At 64.0% G+C, this 17,628-nt stretch overlaps 1 protein-coding gene across 5 annotated transcripts; it reads right to left on the bottom strand.

The window, feature by feature from the left end:
* Positions 1-4,353: 4,353 nt before the first annotated feature.
* Positions 4,354-15,807, bottom strand: MYLK2 (myosin light chain kinase 2). 5 transcript variants are annotated; one of them, XM_075022080.1, is made up of 15 exons: positions 15,712-15,807; positions 15,288-15,584; positions 14,633-14,881; positions 12,217-14,200; positions 9,453-11,272; positions 8,987-9,315; positions 8,131-8,236; positions 7,798-7,891; positions 7,504-7,613; positions 6,799-6,940; positions 6,434-6,504; positions 6,068-6,196; positions 5,526-5,678; positions 5,009-5,141; positions 4,354-4,492 (listed from the first exon to the last, which is right to left on the bottom strand). In XM_075022080.1, exons 5-15 carry the CDS (start codon positions 11,213-11,215, stop codon positions 4,412-4,414), a joined length of 3,111 nt encoding a protein of 1,036 aa, XP_074878181.1. In that variant the 5' UTR covers positions 11,216-11,272; positions 12,217-14,200; positions 14,633-14,881; positions 15,288-15,584; positions 15,712-15,807; the 3' UTR covers positions 4,354-4,411. The 5 variants fall into 5 exon arrangements, with proteins under 5 accessions (XP_074878181.1, XP_074878177.1, XP_074878194.1 ...); XM_075022076.1 differs by having other exon boundaries at positions 12,217-14,881; XM_075022093.1 differs by lacking the exon at positions 15,288-15,584 and having other exon boundaries at positions 12,217-14,881; positions 15,712-15,772.
* Between the last annotated feature and the right edge of the window lie 1,821 nt (positions 15,808-17,628).

The following is a 17,628-nucleotide window of genomic DNA, read 5'->3' as shown; positions in this document are numbered from 1 at the left end:
CCCACCAGGGCTCTGCAGACACCCCGAAGCCAGGGCACCCCCTGGAGCCGGGCTGTGCCAGGGGCTGCGGCTGTGATGGGAACGGTCTAGGAAAGCAGATTCCTCCGACCTGAATCACGCCGGGCGGCTGCCGGTGAGGAGGCACCGGCTGAGTCACCGCTGCTGGCACCGGGCTGGGCACGGGGGACTTGCCCCGGCTGGCTGGGCTGGGGGGACACTGGAGCAGGCGGGGGTCCGCACACAGCCCCGGGCTGGGGCCTGGCTGCCAGCCCTGTCCCAGGCACGCTGGCACAGCCGGGCCAGCATGTCTGCAGCGCTGGAGGGGGGCCAGAGCGATGCTGGCAAAGCGGGGGGCTGTGCCCGTGCCCATGTCCCCGACCTGCCCACCCCAGGCTGGGACAGGGGGGACCCCAGGAGCAATAATGCCCGGACCCCACGGCACAGCCAGCCCCAGGGTGGGCACAGTGGGAGGATGCCAGGCTGGTGGGGGGTCTCCACACCGCTGCTGGGGAGCAGGTTTGTGGCAGAGCCCCCCAAGACCAGCGGGACCCCAGCTCGGCCAGTCCCAGGGTCTCTGCAGGGGCCGTGCTGGCACCGAGAGGCAGAGCTGGCGTCACTCGGGGACAGAGAGCAACGTGGCCACGTCAGCCCCATTATCAGCCCCCAGATGGCTGCTGCTGGGCCATGGCTGTGTCCCAGTCCGGGGCAGGGCAGCGGGGGAACTGCCCTTCGTCATCAGGGATGGCCGCTCAGCCCTGGGCCTCTTTTTTCTCCCTGGGTGTTGTTTTTTTTTTTTCCCCTCCCCAGTGGAAAACAATATTTGAGCGTCTACATCATGCTGGCGTCTCCGGAGCGGCCGGCGGCGAGCGCGGCTGACCTCAGCCCCCTCCTTCGCACGGTCCCCCGGGGGCGCGGGAGGAAGCGAGCGCCGCAGCCGTGCCCAGGGGCCGTCTGGTTCCCACGCAGCGTGGCCGGGCCCATCGCCCACCCTGGCTCTCGCCGCCACCGCCTGGGAATGCACGGCCCCGACCCCCACGCGGCATCCCGGGCTGGCGTCCCCGTGCTGGGACCGGCGCGGCATCGCGTGGCGCGTGCCGTTGCCCACCGCCCAAGCTGCAGCCCCCGGGGATGGGGACCCCCGTCCCGCAGAGCCCCGGCTCCCTGCGCCTCCCCGGGCATGCAGACCACGGCCATCCGTTCTCCCAGTGTTCTCCCCTTCTCCGCGCCCGCCCCAGCTCCCGGCCGTGGGCCCGCCGCTTTCCCTGCCCTGCCTCCTCCCCGGCTCGCTCCCAGCTCGCGGTGGGTGGCCTGGCCCCCAGCCCGCTCACCCGCGCCCGGCATGGGCCGTGCCATGGCCAGGAACTGGGCTGCACCCGGTCACGGGGCAAACCTGCTGCCGCTGCCGGCGGTGCTGCCGGGTGCCGGTGCAGGAGGTCTGCCTGCTCCCATTCCTGCCCTTCCTTGCTTGTGCAGGCAGGGTGGGTGCCACAGGGATGGGGTGCAGGTAAGGATGGGGAAAGGGTGCTGCTCTGCCTAAGAGCTCCAGGGACGGATGCTGTAGACACACGCGCACCCAGCCCTGACCGCGCCGTGCGTCCGTGGGACTGACGAGGATCCCCTTCAGGAGGGATGGTGCTGGCTGCCACGGCCTGTGCTGGACTAGGACCAGTCCTGTCACCGGCCCCAGCAGGACTGGTCCCCTCCCCAGGGCTTGGGGGGCTCCCGAGCCCTGTTCTGCCCCTCGGCCAGGAGCGCAGGATGGGGCCACGGCTGCTCCCACAGGTGCTGGTTCCGATGGAGGTGCCATGGGTGTCCCTGTGGGGTCCCAGGGCAGGAGAGGAGGGTGCTGGAGAAGCCAAACTGGGCTGTGGGATGGGGGTCCCCCACCCTGGGCTTGGGGCACCAGGACGTGCCGATGCCCGCGCGTCCCCGTGCCGCAGCTGTGCGCACGCAGGGCTGCGTCCAGGAACCGATCCTCTGGAGCGGCTCAGGGCACCAGGAGAGTCCGGGGGCGACGGTCCGGCCGGGAGCCCCATGGGCCACCCCATGGCGGGGCCCTGCAGCCCCCCGTGGCTCGCCGGGGCCAGGGCAACACACAGCTCCTGGGGCCAGACAGGAAGGAGACGTCACCGCCACGGAGCGTAACTCAAACCAGATGGGGCCGCGCTGGCTTCCAGGCCCGCAGGGTGGTCACCGACAGGAACCGGTCAAAGGCTGCCGGCAGGAAGCGGCTGGGAGGGACGCCCGCGGCGGGAGCCGGCGTCCAGCCCGGGCAGCCTTAACCTCTTCGGGACCAGCCGCAGCCCCACCGGGCAGAGGGGCACCAACCACCCACCAGCCCTTGTCTGGGCATCCCACCCCACTCTGGCAGATGCTGAAGCTGTGAGGACAGTCTGTGACCATCCATCCATCCCTCCCTCGTTTCCCCAGCACCCTGCGATGCTCAGAGCCGGTTGCTGCTGCACGGCCACGGGGGGCAGAGAGCAGAACCCCTTGGCACTGTGGGCTCCGCAGCCCCGCCTAGGATGCACCAGGTGGTCCCCATCCCCGGCACAGCCAGGGCCCCTCTCTGTCCCCTCTACCCTGGGGATGAGACGCTGCTTCCCATCCCCTCCTCGCTTATCTGCAGCCCTCAGACTGCGGCTGCACGGCCCACACAGGCAGGAAGAGCGGCCGAGGGAGGGGGCCGGGGGGAGCAGGCCAGGCGCAGGCTGCGGGCAGACCTGTACATTTATTTACAAGAAGCCGAGAGCCGGGCAGGACTCGGGCATTAGGCTGGGCGCTGCGAGCCACAGCCCCTGCCTGGTGGGGACAAACCTGAAGCCCCTTCACCTGCTGCAGCTGGTGGGGCTGGGGGGCCGGTGCCTCCCCCCATCTCTCCCCAGGGTTTTTCCAGCAGGCGCAGAGGGTACAGACGGCCCCAGAGCAAGCACACAGCCCTGGCTCGGGGGGGCTCGGCCACAGCGAAAGCCAAAGCTGGAGAGCAGGGGGAGCCCGGGACCCCCCACCAGCCTCCCATCCCCTCCTGCAGCGGACAAGGCTGGAAGCTGCAAAGCCCAGGGGTTGCCCATCCTCCGGCAGCATCGGGGACCCCCGAGGGGCACAGGCAGAGGGGAAGGGGGTCGGGGCGAGGTGGAGGAGCGGGGGCAGCACCCGCCTCCCACGGTGCGGCCGGTCCTGGGGAGCCCCCGCGTGTAGCGGGGGGAGCTGGCGGCCGCAGCCGCCGAGCAGCAGTTCCTGTGTGTTGGTGGTCGGGGCTGGAGCGATGCTCGCGGGAGCGGGGGAGCGCGGTCCAGCTGCTCTGCATTAGGACGCCTCGCTCATCTTGATCTGGCGGGGACGGGTGAAGCAGAGGTTGTGTTTTTTCCCCCGCTGGCAGAGCCGAAGGGCAGGGAGGGCAGGAGGAACACAAAGCCTCCTTCTTCCCTCGCTGGCTCCCAGCTGGGGACACTGCTGGAAGCGTGCTCTCCGCTTCCTCCCTTCCTGTGTGAGCAGCAGCTCGGGGCCAGCTCCACTCCCGCACGCCCAGCCGGCCAGGGAGGAGGCGCTTCGGCCCCGGCTCCGGTGCCAAAGCGCCAGGGTGAGGGTCCACGCCTGCCCTCCGGCATCCCCGCGCCAAGCCACAGCGCTGGGAAGGGAGGTCGGGCAGCTCAGGCTCCAGCGACAGCGAAGGCAGGGCAGGGTTGCAGCATTTACAGGCAGAGCGCGCAAGTCTTGGGTCCAAGGTAGCGGCAAGCGCGCAGGGCGGCCCAGGCAGCGGCACTCGCACCGGGCCGGAATTTCTCCTCCAGGGCCATGAGAAGGAAGGAGGAGCGGAGCAGAGATGCTGCAGGTCAGGCATCGCACAGCTGGGCCAGGGATGAGATTGGAAACCAGCACTCAGGAGCGGCCTCGCAGTCTGAGGAAATCCACATGGGAACATTGGCTCAATGGGAACGGGGAGGGCTGGAGCCCCAGGAGCCCAGGAAGGTGCTGCCGGCATCCCCAGCAGCAGGTCCCCGGCGCAGAAATGCGGCACAGGGCGAGATAAGCTCGGCAGAGCGGCTCCGAAGCGGCGGGTGCGGGCGCAGAGCCCAGTGGGGTCCCGGCCCCCCCGAGCAGTCCCGCAGCCGCTGGGTGCCAAGGCAGGGCGCAGCCCCAAGGGACGCGGCAGAGCAGCACCCGCGGTGGCGGGGGGCACGGAGCAGGGGTGCAGCGGCGTGCCGCAGCGGGGTCCAGAGCAGCCATCTGGCGGCAGCACGGGCAGGGAGGGGGCTGCGTGGCTCCAGCCTCTGGCCCCCCAAGGTGCGAAGCGAGGAGCCCAGCGAGGTCCTGCTGCCATCCAGAAGCAAGACTGACGTGGGACTCTCTCAAGCAGTTCCTCTCTGGCCTCGGCTCACACGAGGCTCGGGCTCCCACCGGGAGCCCCTGCTCAGACGCCCAGTGCTGTCAGCGACCCCGAGCTGGTGATCTTCTTGAAGCGGTTGGCTGCACACACCCCGATGAAGTTTTTCTGTAAAGGGGGAATAGGAGAGATGCTCATCATACCGCGAGGGCTGCGGCTCCAGAGGCTGAGCCAGAGACCCCGCTCCCGGGGCTGGTGAGGAGCTGGGCTGGGGAGTGGGCATCTGCCCCGGCACCCATTCAGCTGGGTTGTGTGGGAGGGGAGCGCTGGGTAGGGGAAGGGGCAGGGCTGATGCTGAGGATCATTCCCTACATTCTGTCCTGATGCCACTCCTGCCCCTAAAAGGTGCTCTTGGGATCAGTTCGGGGAGACTACCACGACAGGACCTATGCTTGAGGGGGACCCCAGCTTGGGGGCACCCATGCAAAGACCCTGCTGCTGGGGAGCCCCTCCTGCAGGCTCAGGGGTTCCCAACCCTTGTGCCCCAGCTGCCAGCAGCACGACAAGACAAAGCCATCCTCCACGTCCCAGATGCCATCCACCAGAACAGGCAGAGACTGGCAGCCCCCCCCACCAGCTCCCCCAGATGGCATTGACCCTCTTCCCCACACTGGCACCCCGCACCTTCCAGCGCCGCCGCATGACGTATTTCTTGAGCAGCACCTGGGACTTGAGCCGGCGGTTGCAGCGCTTGGCCTTTTCTGCCAGGTTGTTGAGCCAGGGATGCTGCAGGCACTGGCCAGCGCTCATCCGGCCACTGGGGGTGAGAGGAGCCTGGGTCACCCCTGCTCGAGCCCCTCTCCCCCAATCACCCCCTTCTCCAGCCGCCCAGGAGCCCCAAAACCCCAGAAACTTGCAGGGACGAACCAGACGGAGGGATGTGCCCAGGGACCAGTGGGGCTGGGCAGGAGCCCGAGTGGTCCAGCGTGCCTTGCTTGGGGCAGGTGACCCTGGAGGGACACGGGGCTCTGCTGGGGACAGCTAGCAGCCAGGGCAGGGCCCCGTCAGGCTCATTTGGTACAGGACATCAGGGGATGCTGCTGGTCCCGGTGCAGAGGGCAGCGCGTAGTACCCAGGTGCTGAGCGGGCAGCTCTGGGGATGCCCACCCCCGGACCCCCATGGCTGCTGCCAGCCTCGCACCTCTTCTCCTTGATGATGAGGTTTGAGACAAAGTCCTTGGCCTCATCGGAGACGCTCTCGAAGGTCTCCTCATCGAAGTACCAGTTGGCAGCCAGGACGTTGTTGAGTGTCTCGGTGTCATTGTCACCCAAGAAGGGGGAGAGGCCGCTGAGCCTGGGGGCACAGTGGGGTGAGGAGCCGGGTGCCCTCAGGCTGCGGCACCTCCCAAATCCCCCAGAACGGAGACAATCTGGCCAGGGCTGTCCCAGGGAGCGAGGCAGAGTGGCCCCGAGACGGGAGGTGGTGTGCAGCTGCTGGCACCACGTCGTGCTCCTGCCTGCAGCTGCGCTGAGCCTTTCCCTGCCTGCAGATGCAGGTACAGACCCTCCCCAGCCCAGCTCAGTGTCCCCCAGCCCCACCTGCCCATCTCCCCATCCAGCACCCTCCACCAGCCCACCCAACAGCCAGGTGCCTGGAGCACATGTACAGCTTAGGGACGACTCCATGCCCAGGGCAGCTCTGTCCCGGCACGGTGCTGGAAGCCCCCCCCAGCCCTGACGTACAGCATGTAGGTGATGACGCCCATGCTCCACATGTCCGTGGAGTAGGAGACCTGCTCATAGTTGACCACCTCGGGGGAGAGGAATTCGGGGGTGCCGAAGTTCACTTTCAGCTTCTCCTGGGGGTTGTACCTGCGGCCGGGGCAGGCGAGTCAGCAGGAGGGGGACAGGCTGCTCCTCCAAACCCCTGCCCCCCTGCCGGCAGGCACTGCTCTCCCCAGCCCTCCCGTGCCAGCCAGGGAGAGCCGGGACTGGCAGCCGTGGCCCAAAGTGGGTCCCGAGTGCCCCAGCACCTCGAGGGCTCATGGGGCTGAAGGGTGGGAGGGAGACCGGGAGAAGGGATGGAGCCGAGGCGGGGGAAGACGGCACCTTCGAGCCAGCCCAAAGTCGATGATCTTCACCATATGCCCGGTGGCAGCAACACAGAGGATGTTCTCGGGCTGTGGGGACAGGGAGACCATTGCCCCACCGCTGAGAGGGGACATCCCCAGCGTGTGGGTCTGGCAGCCCATGGGTCCTGTGGCTGACCCGCACCACAGTACTGACTCGCAGGCATCCCTCCCACGGCTCGCCAGTGTTGGGGACACACTGTCCTCACGGGCACAGCAGGGCTTGGGGCCAGCACACAGCGCTCCCCACTTCGGTGCCTGCAAACACCCGCTGCCCCCCGCACCCTGGTGTCCCCCATCCCCACAAGCAGCGGCCGGCCCCTGCCATCAGCCCCGGCCCCGCACCTTGAGGTCGAGGTGGAGGACGCGCATGTGGTGCATGAAGCGGATGCCCTCACAGATCTGCCGGACGAACACCATGCAGTCCACCTCCGTCAGGTGGTAGTCATCGTCGATGATCCGCTCGAAGAGCTCGCCGCCCTCCACGCTGCGTAGGGACGGACCGCAGGGTCACCCGGGGCTCCCTGCCTCGAGCCGTCCTCCTGCAGAGCCCCCTGCCCACCCCGGGGACCCTGGCCCAGCCCCACCGTGAAGATGCTGGTGTAGAAGCTGAGCAGAGCCACAGTGGGATGGATACATGCTGGGATTCAACACACCTCCCCAAGGCAGGCATGGGGGTGGCAGGTCACCCCAGGACACCCCAGCTCCCTTAGGGTTTGTAGAGCAGAACTGCCCCAGCACAGCCCCAGCCTCCCTGGAGCAAGCGAGCAGCGGGAAAAGGAGCTGTGTGGGAAGGACTTGGGTCATCTCAACACAGCCGTGATGGACAGAGATGCTGTCTCAGCCAGGCAGAGCTCAAGACTGCCTGCGAGGCCAGTGCAAGACGAGGAGGTACCCAAAAGGGAATAGGCAAGGTGAGGGACATTCCATGGGGCCAACTGCTTCTGCTTGGTGAGGGGCCGGCACATCTGCTCCACATCTGGAGCATCCCCTGCAACACTGCCTCTCACCCAGGCATCAGGCCCCACGCGGCACTGCCCTGACACTCACAACTCCATGAAGAGGATGATCTCCCGGGGTGTCTCGATGGCATCATAGAGCTGGATGAGGTTGCGGTGGTTCAGCTGGTTCATCACGTCGATCTCCAGCAGCACCATCTCCTGCAGAATGAGCCCCACGGCAGTGCAGGGTGTCAGCCCTGACCAAGCCACCAGCATGGGGACAGGCTGTGTCAGAGCACCAGGGACACACTGGGCACGACGCTGCCACCCACCACCTTGGCCATGCCACTTGCTGGTGGCACTGTGGCCAGGAGGAGCCCCCCTGCCCCAGCATCAGTCAGACCTTGTCCTTGGCACCCTGTTTCCGGATCACTTTGGCCGCCAGCTTGAGCCCTGTCTGCTTCTCCGTGCACGTGTGGACTTCGCCAAACTTGCCCCTGGGGAGGGAAAGCGGGAGAGACGCCAACACCATCAGCCATGAGGCTGCTGGAGACCCCCACATTGCTGCCCTTTACTGCCCACCACTGCCCTCTGCACCCATCCTGCCCGAGGCACCGACCCATCATGGCCAGAGAAGTCCCACTGACCCAGAACCGTTGCCCAAGGCTGGACGGCAGCTCGGGGCAGTGCCAGAAGAAAGCTGGGCATCTTTGACCCTCCTGGGACCCCTCCTTACCCTCCCAGGATGTCCTTGGAGCTGAGGTTGAACTGGGAGCTGATGTCGCCGGACCGCAGGGTGACGATACGGTGCGTGAAGGGCGCCGGCGGTGGAGGGACATCATCTGCCCAGAGAGGAGGGCTGGGGTGAGAAGGGGAGCTGCTCCCCAGGCTGGGATCACACCCAGCAGCGCAGCCCAGTCAAACCTTGCGGGTGCAGGATGCGGCCAGGTGCCGAGTGACTGGTTACAAATCAGGGTCTGCCGGCTGCCCACTGCACCGGGGGGGGACGCAGCATCCCCTGACGGGTCCCTCGCCACTGCCCGCAGCATCACCCTGCTGCGTGGCACCCACCCTGCTGCCTGCCCGCTCCCCACCATCCCGCGTGTCGTGGTCGCCCTCTCCAGGCCACGCTGCTGCGTGTCACCCTCTCTGGGCCACCACATCCCACTCGCCCTCCCAGGACGCACCCCACGCACCCGGTCCTGGGCCACCCTCGCAGGGAGCCCCACCGCCCCCGAGCTGGGGCCAGCCCCAGCCCTGCCATCCCTGCAAGGACAGCGGTGCAGGACACACGGGGGGACACGCTGTCCCCTGCCACCGGCCAGGCGGTGGCTGTCACTCCCCGGGCTCCTCTTCCTCCACGACAGCCCCGGCCTCGGGGATTGTGCCAGGCTGGAGCAGCCCGGGGAGGGGACGTGACACATTTAGCCCTGTTTATAGTGAAACAGGAGCTCGAAGGCCACCGGGCAGGTGACAAGCCAAGAGCATGAGCCGGCAGCACAGGCAGTGGGCAGAGCCACGGGGGACCCCGGGCTGCCGCCCCGCAGAGGGTCCCGGGGTGCGAGGATAAGGCAAGCACCTCACCGCCTTACCCAGTATCTCGAAAGGGTCTTCCTTCCCAAAATCGGGGGTGAGGTAGGGGCTGGGGGGTGGCTCTGCTTCTGTCGAGGACGGTTGCCCCCCAGGGCCAGGCTGTTCCGTGGCCCCGGTGGGATCCGGGGGCTGCCCTGTGGCACCGGGCAATGTCCTCTCCTGGGGGGTGCCAGGGCTCCCTGCGGGGCCGGGGGGCTCCGGGGGCTTCTGGTCCCCTGGGGCTGATGGGGCAGGGCCAGGCTCCGTCAGACCCTCTCTTGGCTCCGCAGCTGTGGTCTCCTCTGGAATCATCTCCATTGCTGCCGTCCCTGCCCAGGGCTGCTCCTCCCTGGAAGCAGGAGCAGGAGGTGAGAAGAGCCCGGCCAGCAGCCCCCCGAGCCCGGCGCCCACCTCTGCCCAGAGAGACCCCAGGCTCCTCGGGGAGCAGCGAGGGGAGGGGACCCCATCCCAGGAGGGTGCAGGTACCTTTGGCAGGCGGCTGGGCAGCTCAGGCTCTGTAGCAGCACCGGGCGCGGGGGCTCGGGGCCCCTCGGTTGCTGCTGCTTATCCATCGCCTTTGCCGCTTTCTCCCCTTCACCCTGAGCCTTCGCAGCAGCCATGGCTGCTGCCTCTGTGGGCTCCTTGCCTCCATCCCCAGCCTCTGCTGCAGCTGGGGGGGACTCCACCTTTGCGGCTTCCTTGCCTCCATCCTGAGCCTTCGCAGCCGCCGGAGCCTTCTCCTTCGCAGCCGCCGGAGCCTTCTCCTTCGCAGCCGCCGGAGCCTTCTCCTTCGCAGCCGCCGGAGCCTTCTCCTTCGCAGCCGCCGGAGCCTTCTCCTTCGCAGCCGCCGGAGCCTTCTCCTTCGCAGCCGCCGGAGCCTTCTCCTTCGCAGCCGCCGGAGCCTTCTCCTTCGCAGCCGCCGGAGCCTTCTCCTTCGCAGCCGCCGGAGCCTTCTCCTTCGCAGCCGCCGGAGCCTTCTCCTTCGCAGCCGCCGGAGCCTTCTCCTTCGCAGCCGCCGGAGCCTTCTCCTTCGCAGCCGCCGGAGCCTTCTCCTTCGCAGCCGCCGGAGCCTTCTCCTTCGCAGCCGCCGGAGCCTTCTCCTTCGCAGCCGCCGGAGCCTTCTCCTTCGCAGCCGCCGGAGCCTTCTCCTTCGCAGCCGCCGGAGCCTTCTCCTTCGCAGCCGCCGGAGCCTTCTCCTTCGCAGGCTTTTCTTTGCTTTCATCCTGAGCCTTTTCTGCAGCTGGGGTTTTCTCTGCCTTTGCTGCTGCCTTCTCTCCATCCTGAGACTTGGCAGCATCTAAGGCCTTCTCCTTTGCAGGAGCTGCAGCTTTCTCCTTTGCAGGTTCCGTGGCTTTCTCCTTTGCAGGCTCCTCTTTGCCTCCATCTTGAGCTTTTTTTGCAGCTGGGGCTTTTTCTGCCTTTGCCACTTTATCCTCTCCAACCTGAGCTTTTACAGTAGCTGGAGTCTTCTCCTTTGCAGGCTTTTTATCAGCTGGGGTTTTCTCTGCCTTTGCAGCTTTCTTCCCTCCATCCTGAGCCTTTGGAGCCACTGGGAGCTTTTCCTTTGCGGCAGCCATGGTTTTATCCTTTGCAGGCTCTTCTTTGCCTCCATTCTGAGCCTGTGCTGCTGCAGCCAAGGCCGTCTCCTTTGCGGGTTTTGCCTTCCCTCCTTCAGCCTCCGCTGCAGCCGGAGCCTTCTTCTCTGTGGGCTCTGCTTTCCCACCAACCCCAGCCTCTAACCCGCCAGGGGCTTGCTCCTTCCTAGGCTTGTGCTTCCCTCCGTCCTGAGCCTCTCCTACAGCTGGAGCCTTCCCTTCCACAGGGGGCTTCCCTCCTTTGAGCTCTCCTGCAGCTGGAGCTTTTTCCTTCCCATCCTTGCCTCCATCCTGGGCCTCGGCAGCAGCCGGCACCTTCTCCTCAACGGCCGCTGCCTGCCCTCCATCGTGCTGCGCAGCTGAAGCTGCCTCCTTTGCCGGCGTTGCCTTCTCTCCAGCCTGGGGCTCTGGAACAGTCGGGGCCGTCTGCCCCACCGGCTCTGCCTTCCCTCCTCCGGCCTCTCCCGCAGCCTTTTCCTTCCCAGGCTCTGCCTGCCCTCCGTCCTGCGCCCCAGCGGCAGCCGGCACCGTCCCCCCTTGGGGCTGGGCAACCTGAGGGGCCGCTGGGGCTGCGTTGCCCTCTGCTTCAGGAGGGGCCATGCCACCGGCCCCCCCAGCACCAGGCACGCTGCCCATCCCACCGCCCTGCTCCATGGGGACTCTCCGGGCAGAAGGCGGCTGCCCTGCGGTGCTCCCGGTCTGGCGAGTCTCCTGCAGGAAAGAAAACAGAAGCTGAGGGCTCCCCAGACCCGACACCCTGCCAAGGGGCACGGTGGGACGCGGGCAGCTCCTGCAGAAGAAGAAGGGCGAGCTGCTGTCACCCAGCCGGGAGCCGTGCCCCTGCCACCCGGCCGGTGGCACCGAGCCAGGGGTCCCACGTGGCCGCCGGTCCCTTGCACCATCCCATTGTGCCCCTGTATCTGCTCAGCGGTGACTGATCGATGGCGTGATGCCGGCACCTGTCACTGCCACGGGGCCTCCGGCGCGCAAACAGGCCTGTGTGGCGCAGCCGGGGTGCCAGTTTAAGGCCACGTTCCCCCCACCATGGTGGGGCAGGAGATGGCGGCTCCAGCCCCAGGCTGGTGGGGTAGGGATCAGGCGAGGTGAGCATCCCTGGCACGGCCTCACCACTGCCCACCCCGAACCGCACAGGCGGGTCCAGCCGAGCAGGCAGAGCCCCATCGGCTCAGGGGCCACACAGACCCCCGGCCCCAGCATCCGCCAGCGTACCTGCACAGGCTGCCAGCACAAGCTGCTATCCCATCCCCTGCAGCCCAGCACCCGTTCCCCAAATCCTCGCTCTGCCCCAGGCTCCGCTGCCCATCCCTGTCTGGCCACCTCCCCTCATCCTGTCCCAAAACACCCCCCTGCACAGCCTGCACAACCGTCCAGAGGCTGGGACGGCCCAGCCCCAGAATAAACCCACCAGCAACCATCCCAGTAACAGGGGAGTCACTTGCTAGTCTTACTGGGACAGGAGCTATAGGCAGTTGGTTCCCAGCCAAGTGGTCCCGCATCCTGCAGCTCAGCATGGGGAGCCCATGGGGACAGAGGCATTCCTCCCAGGGCTGGGGGCTCTGCTCTCCCCAGAACCCCCCACTGCTGTGCCCTGAGCAGGCACCCATGAGGACCCCCACCCCCCCCAGCCCCTTTACCTGGGTCCCGGTACAGAGGGCGGTCAGGAGGGCAGCATCTGCACTGTGGCAGCGCCCGGAGGGAGCAGCCTCTTCTATCCCGGGTGTAACGGAGCCGGATTAGTGCAGGCAGAGGAGGATCCTTTACAGCAGCAGGAGCCATCCCGCTTCGCCTTTCCCAGCACCTGTCACTGCTGGAGCCCGTTCAAAGGACACGCCACTCTTCCCTGTCCCCCGCGGGCCGGGGACACGCAGACATGGCACAGGGGAGGGGGACTCAGCCGCCTCCTGCCCCAGCATGGCACCGCAGGGAGGGCTGGCACCAGCCACAGCAGCACCCCAAAAACATCCCATGGGGGTGGCCTGGCTGAGCTGGATGTGGGCCAAGTGGTTCCAAGGGGCCCATGGGTGATACAAGGTGGCTAGTGGCCACCCCACAGGGATGGTGGCCCGGAGCAGCCAGTGATGATGCCAGCTCCCCATGCCACTGAGCTGCGGCCGACTCTGCCCACTGGTGCCAGCCCTTGGGGAGAGCATCTCCAAAGGACGCTGCACTCCACGAGGACACTGTGGCACCCGATGGCACCACCGGTTCTGGGCACAACTGCTGGTCCCCCAAAGAACAGTGACAGCAGCTGGGAACCAGTCACTTACCTCCTCCGGGAACCAGTTAAAAGACCCCAACTTCCTGCAAAATGACATGTTTGGGGGATCAGGGAGAGAAACAAAGGAGCTGGGGGCTTCTGCTGGAGGGGTCATGCTGTGCGTGGGCATCAGTGGCCCCTGCTGAAGGTGCAGTGCATGGTGCTGGGGTGCTGCATCCCAGGGCACAGCCTCAGAGACTGTGTGGGGCTGAATCCAGGCATGGAAAACCCCTGGGGAGAGGGGCACGGTGGGCTGCACTGTGCCAGGGGCTGCAGAGGCCACGAGCGGAGCCAGGCAAACGTACAGCACAGCCATGAAGGGTCCTGAAGTCAATGGCTTCCCAAGGGTTATGCCAGGTTTCTGCTTCATTTCCCCCACCCAGCAGAGCCCTGTTTACTTTAAAATTTGAACCTTTAAGGTGAGGAAAGCCTTGCTTACCAAGAGCACACGGACAGCTGCTGGGGGTTTCTTCTGGGGGTGGAGGCAGCCAGAGGGGGGGGTTGCAGGAGGAACCCCTGGTAACCGGACCCAGCCCTCCCTGGCCAGCACCACCAGGCAAAAGCACTCCAATAATACCAACTATTAAAAACCCAGAACATCCATTTATCATGTTGGGACAGCAGGAATGCCAGCGCAGGATGGAGGAGGAAGGGCTCAGCTCCTCAACCACAGCTGGTGCTGCTTTGGGGGGAGGCCATGGCTCAGGGACAGGAGATAAAGCAGGAAGAGCAGCTCACAGTGAGAGAAAAAGAGGTGGCAGAGACTGCTGGAGGTCAGGCAGCTGCCCCTAGAGCTGCCCCATACCAGGCATCCTCCTGGCCTCGCTCCCCATCACTCCTCACTACCCCAGCCAGGCGCGGGCAGGGGCACCCTGCTCCTCTGCCGAGCTCTGCCAGGAGCCAGGCAGGATAGCGCAGCGAAGGTCTGAGTGCTGGTTCTTGCTGGGGGAGCAGGGCTCTCCCCCGGGCCAGGCTGGCTGGGTACACCTGAGGAGGCTGAGATTACCATAGGCTCCTCCAGCCTCAGTCTCTGCCAGCTGACAGTCGGGTCCCTGCTCCTGAGATTTCCATCCCACAGCCACAAGAGCTCAAGTCCTGCAGACACCGAACCCAGCTGCTCCCATATAGGACTCACACGTGGCTGAGCTGAGCCGAGGCCATCGACACAGGCAGCAGCAGCATCCCAAGAGCAGTGCTCAGCTCACCTGCAGCACCTCCCAGGAGGACGCAATGCTGTCCACGCAGGGGAAGGGACAGCGCTGCTCCGTGTTGCCAAATCCCAGCTCCCACAAGCCACCAGCTTCTGTACACCATGGACTGGGGTCAGGCTTTACCAGAGGAGCTGTGGTTCACACGTGGCACTGAGAGCGAGACAAGCCAGGATGGGGACACGGCTGTCCCCCTGTCCCAGAGGTGCTGCTGTCTGTCCTGCCTGCCCATGCCCTGGCCTCAGGCAGCTACCGGGGGAGCACAAAGGCCTGGGGCATCACACGGGACGGAGAGGAGACTGCCAACGAGCAGTGGAAGGGGAGGAACAAAAGGTGTCTCCCCCAGTGTCCTTCCCCTGCTGCTGGCAGCAGCCCAAGCCCAAGGCAGAGATGCTGCTCTGGCCTCGGGTGGTCGCTGGAGAGCAGGGGAGCAATCCGGCACTGTCATGGCTCGCCCCGATCGCAGCACTGGCTGAGGGAGCCTTCCCACCTCCTTCCCTGCTGCAGCCTCCAGCTGCGACTCACAGCCCTGCCACACAGGCAGCCCACAGACAAGGTTTACGCTAAGGAGAAAGCAAAACTCACGGTGGGAGCTGCCTCCTCCAGGGCCTGGTTAGTCCTAACAGCAAAAACGGCAGCCCCTTGGCAGCAGCATCTCAGGCGTCATGCACCACCTCAATGCAAGAGCAACATTTGCTCAGCAGGACGCAGCCGGGGGACTCCTGAGCAGACACTGGGCTCTCCCACTCTGCCCCTCACAGCTTGGACTCATGACTTCCGTGAGCCTGGCTCCATGCTGGAGAGCCTCCCTCTTCCCGAGATCAGAGGCAGGACCTGGAATGGGATGAGAACCAAGAGGGATCACGCAGGAACAGGCACATGGCTCCAACTGGCAGTGCCAGTGCTGTCATGTACATGCAGAGGTTGGAGCATCACCAGCATCCACAGTTCTCTGGGACCACGGACACCGCTCCCATGGCAAGGGGGAATCCCCCCAACTCAGCCTCCACAGGGCACACCGGCAGAAATAACTGGCTAGGTGCCGTGCCTCGGGCAGCGGGGACTCCGACTGTCATCGCCATCATACAGTTTGGAATTACCTCCCCCCTCCTCGGGCCGAGGGCTGCCAGGCACCTGGAGGCCACCAATGTCACTTCAGGCACGTGCTGCCACTGCTCCGCCAGCCTTCAGCTCCACACCCTCCCGGCAAGCCCCAGGTGGAAGGAGCACATCCACTCACCGGACAGGGGGGCTGGAACCCATGTACTACAGCTGTGCCCTGTAGCCCCCTCAGACCAGTTCGTGCAGTGGAAACTGGGATAAAATTCTCCAAGGAGAGCAGAAGCACCTGCCTGGAAGCCAGCCAGCCTTCCCTAGGCACTTGCAGTCTTACACACTGAGAGTCAGAGTTGGTGTCCGGGCACAAAGCCTTGGGACAAGGTGAAGCAGCAAAGCTCTGAAAGCAGGTGCTGTGGAGCCATGGAAATAGTTCTCCAAAGGAGGTGTGTGTGAAGGATGAGAGTCCCATGGTTTGGCACTATTACAAGACAAAATTCATTTGTGGGCAAAGGGAAATAAGCTGAAAACACTCCCCTTGCAAGAATGATTTGCAGTATTGTAAGAAGGGCAATAGCTGCTGCACACCAGGATTTCGGATGCCTTACCCACAACCCAACGAGCAGCACAGTGGTCCAGGTCTCTGCAGAGCACGGAAGCAAACCAACCACCACCAAGGGTTCTCAGGCTGTGAGGTTTTTTCCTCCCCATTCAAGAACTTAAGCCAGAGTCTACGTTGGCTGCAGCTGGAAAACAGCCTGTCCTGGGGATATCTGGCAAAGCGTCAAGCATGCCAGTTCCCTAGCTACGCGGTTGTCACAACTTCGGCAGCACACTTTAACCTTTATGCTTTTCACGGGTAAGGGAGGCTCTCTGCACAGCCAAGCCCTGCCCGTTCTCCAGGAAACCCTATACCCTGTCTAAATCGAGCAGCAGGGCAGGCAAGAACAACATCCCCACCTGAATCCCAGCCATGCCACTGTAACACAAGCCAGCCAGCCTGCCTGTCCCGGTGAGGACCAACCCAGGCACGCAGTCAGTAGCTTAAATGCTTCCATCAGCACCCAGGACTTCCCCAGATGAGCTGCCGTCATGACAGGTCTCATCAAGGTGATGGGGAAAGATGGAGAACAGTCCGAACATCATCCAAAGAGCTTCCAGAGCTATGCAGCAGCTCAAGGACAGCAACGTGGCTGCCAGCAGCAACACCAGGGACCACCAACCATGGATCTATATCACCAGGACATGTCCACATGCAGGCTGTCCTTGCCAGCTTCATGCCAGGCCACGCTGGCAGCCAACAAGATATCCCAGCAGAGAGGCCAGTGAGAAGCAAAGCTGTGATTTGAAGAGCATCATCAAGCCGTTTCATGAGAATCTCATTCACCAGCTAATAAGATGTTGCAATTCTCGCTACCTTTCAACATAAAAGTCCAGAAAAACATTGTCTGCCTTTTAGTTCCAGCACTAGTCTGAGTTCAGCAAATTACTTTGGTAATAACTCAACTAGAAATGCATCAGAGGAAGACTTTGTACTCAGCTCCAGCTCTCCTTGGTCACCCCTCCTTCCAGCCCCACTTGCTGCCAAGGCACGCTCGTAAAGGTGAAGAGTTTTGAGTTCTTGAATATAAGAATGTTTTTGCAAAATCCACACAGCAAGAATTTTACATCAGTTTGTCAACCTACCCTGACTCTAAAGGCATGTGGTCAAACAGCACTCGGTTAAATCCCAGTCTCCTGCTTGATTCCTGTAACTTTATCCTCCCACTTCTACTCTACTGGGAAAATCACCTGCTCTTGTTTCCTTGTTGAAGCCTTTGCTGGACCCCCATTCAGCTCTTCCAGGACAGCCATCTTTTACACATTTTCTACACTAGAGCAGTTTTTCTAGCACATCACCACTTTCCTCCTAAGTAAGAGGGCAGGTTACACTAACAACCCACCAGCCTGTGAGAATCTGTTGGGTGACTCCAGAGAGCTCAGCCAAATACCTGATACCCTTATAGGGCATGGCAGCCCGAGGCTCCCTTTCACTAAGTTTGCAGTGTATGAGGAATATAAGAGGCCGTGTTTGCAGGAAGAGGTAATATCTTTTATTAGACCCAATGATACCACTGGGAAAAAACTGACAAGCTGTGAGGCATACAAACCCTTCCTCAGGTCTGAAGCAGAAGCCATGTAGGGCCATCACGGAAATCCAGTTGCTCTATGCTTCAGGGATTGATAGCTGCTCCAGCTCAGCAGCCTTGTTACCTTGCTTGCCTTTACATTCTTCCCCAGCTCATCATCATTCAGGCTTTCCTCTGACTCACCATAAATATTTGCTGCTCCTGCTGCCCACATGCTGCCTGCTCTAGAGGGGCTGGCACTGGATGCTGCAGCAGAAGTTTCCTTGACTGCACATTCAAGGTTCTGCCATGTCCCCATCCAGCAGATCACATGGAACAGCTCCATTACAGCAGAAATAAGGTTAAGGCAGACTGAGGGAAAATCTGCATGCCTTTGGTCAGATCCATGCAGATCTG

This window comes from Buteo buteo, chromosome 2 (genome assembly GCF_964188355.1).
Source record: "Buteo buteo chromosome 2, bButBut1.hap1.1, whole genome shotgun sequence".
In the NCBI taxonomy this organism is placed as follows: Eukaryota; Metazoa; Chordata; class Aves; order Accipitriformes; family Accipitridae; genus Buteo; species Buteo buteo.
Note: the sequence above shows the minus strand (reverse complement) of the source record. Positions and strands in the feature narration are given on the sequence as shown.

Coding starts and splice junctions, on each gene's coding strand:
- MYLK2 (XM_075022076.1), bottom strand. CDS start 11,215: ATGGAGCAGGGCGGTGGGATGGGCAGCGTGCCTGGTGCTGGGGGGGCC. Junction 9,316..9,452: donor TGCCCAGCCGCCTGCCAAAG/GTACCTGCACCC, acceptor TCCTGCTTCCAG/GGAGGAGCAGCCCTGGGCAG. Junction 8,237..8,986: donor AGACCCTTTCGAGATACTGG/GTAAGGCGGTGA, acceptor CTCTCTGGGCAG/ATGATGTCCCTCCACCGCCG.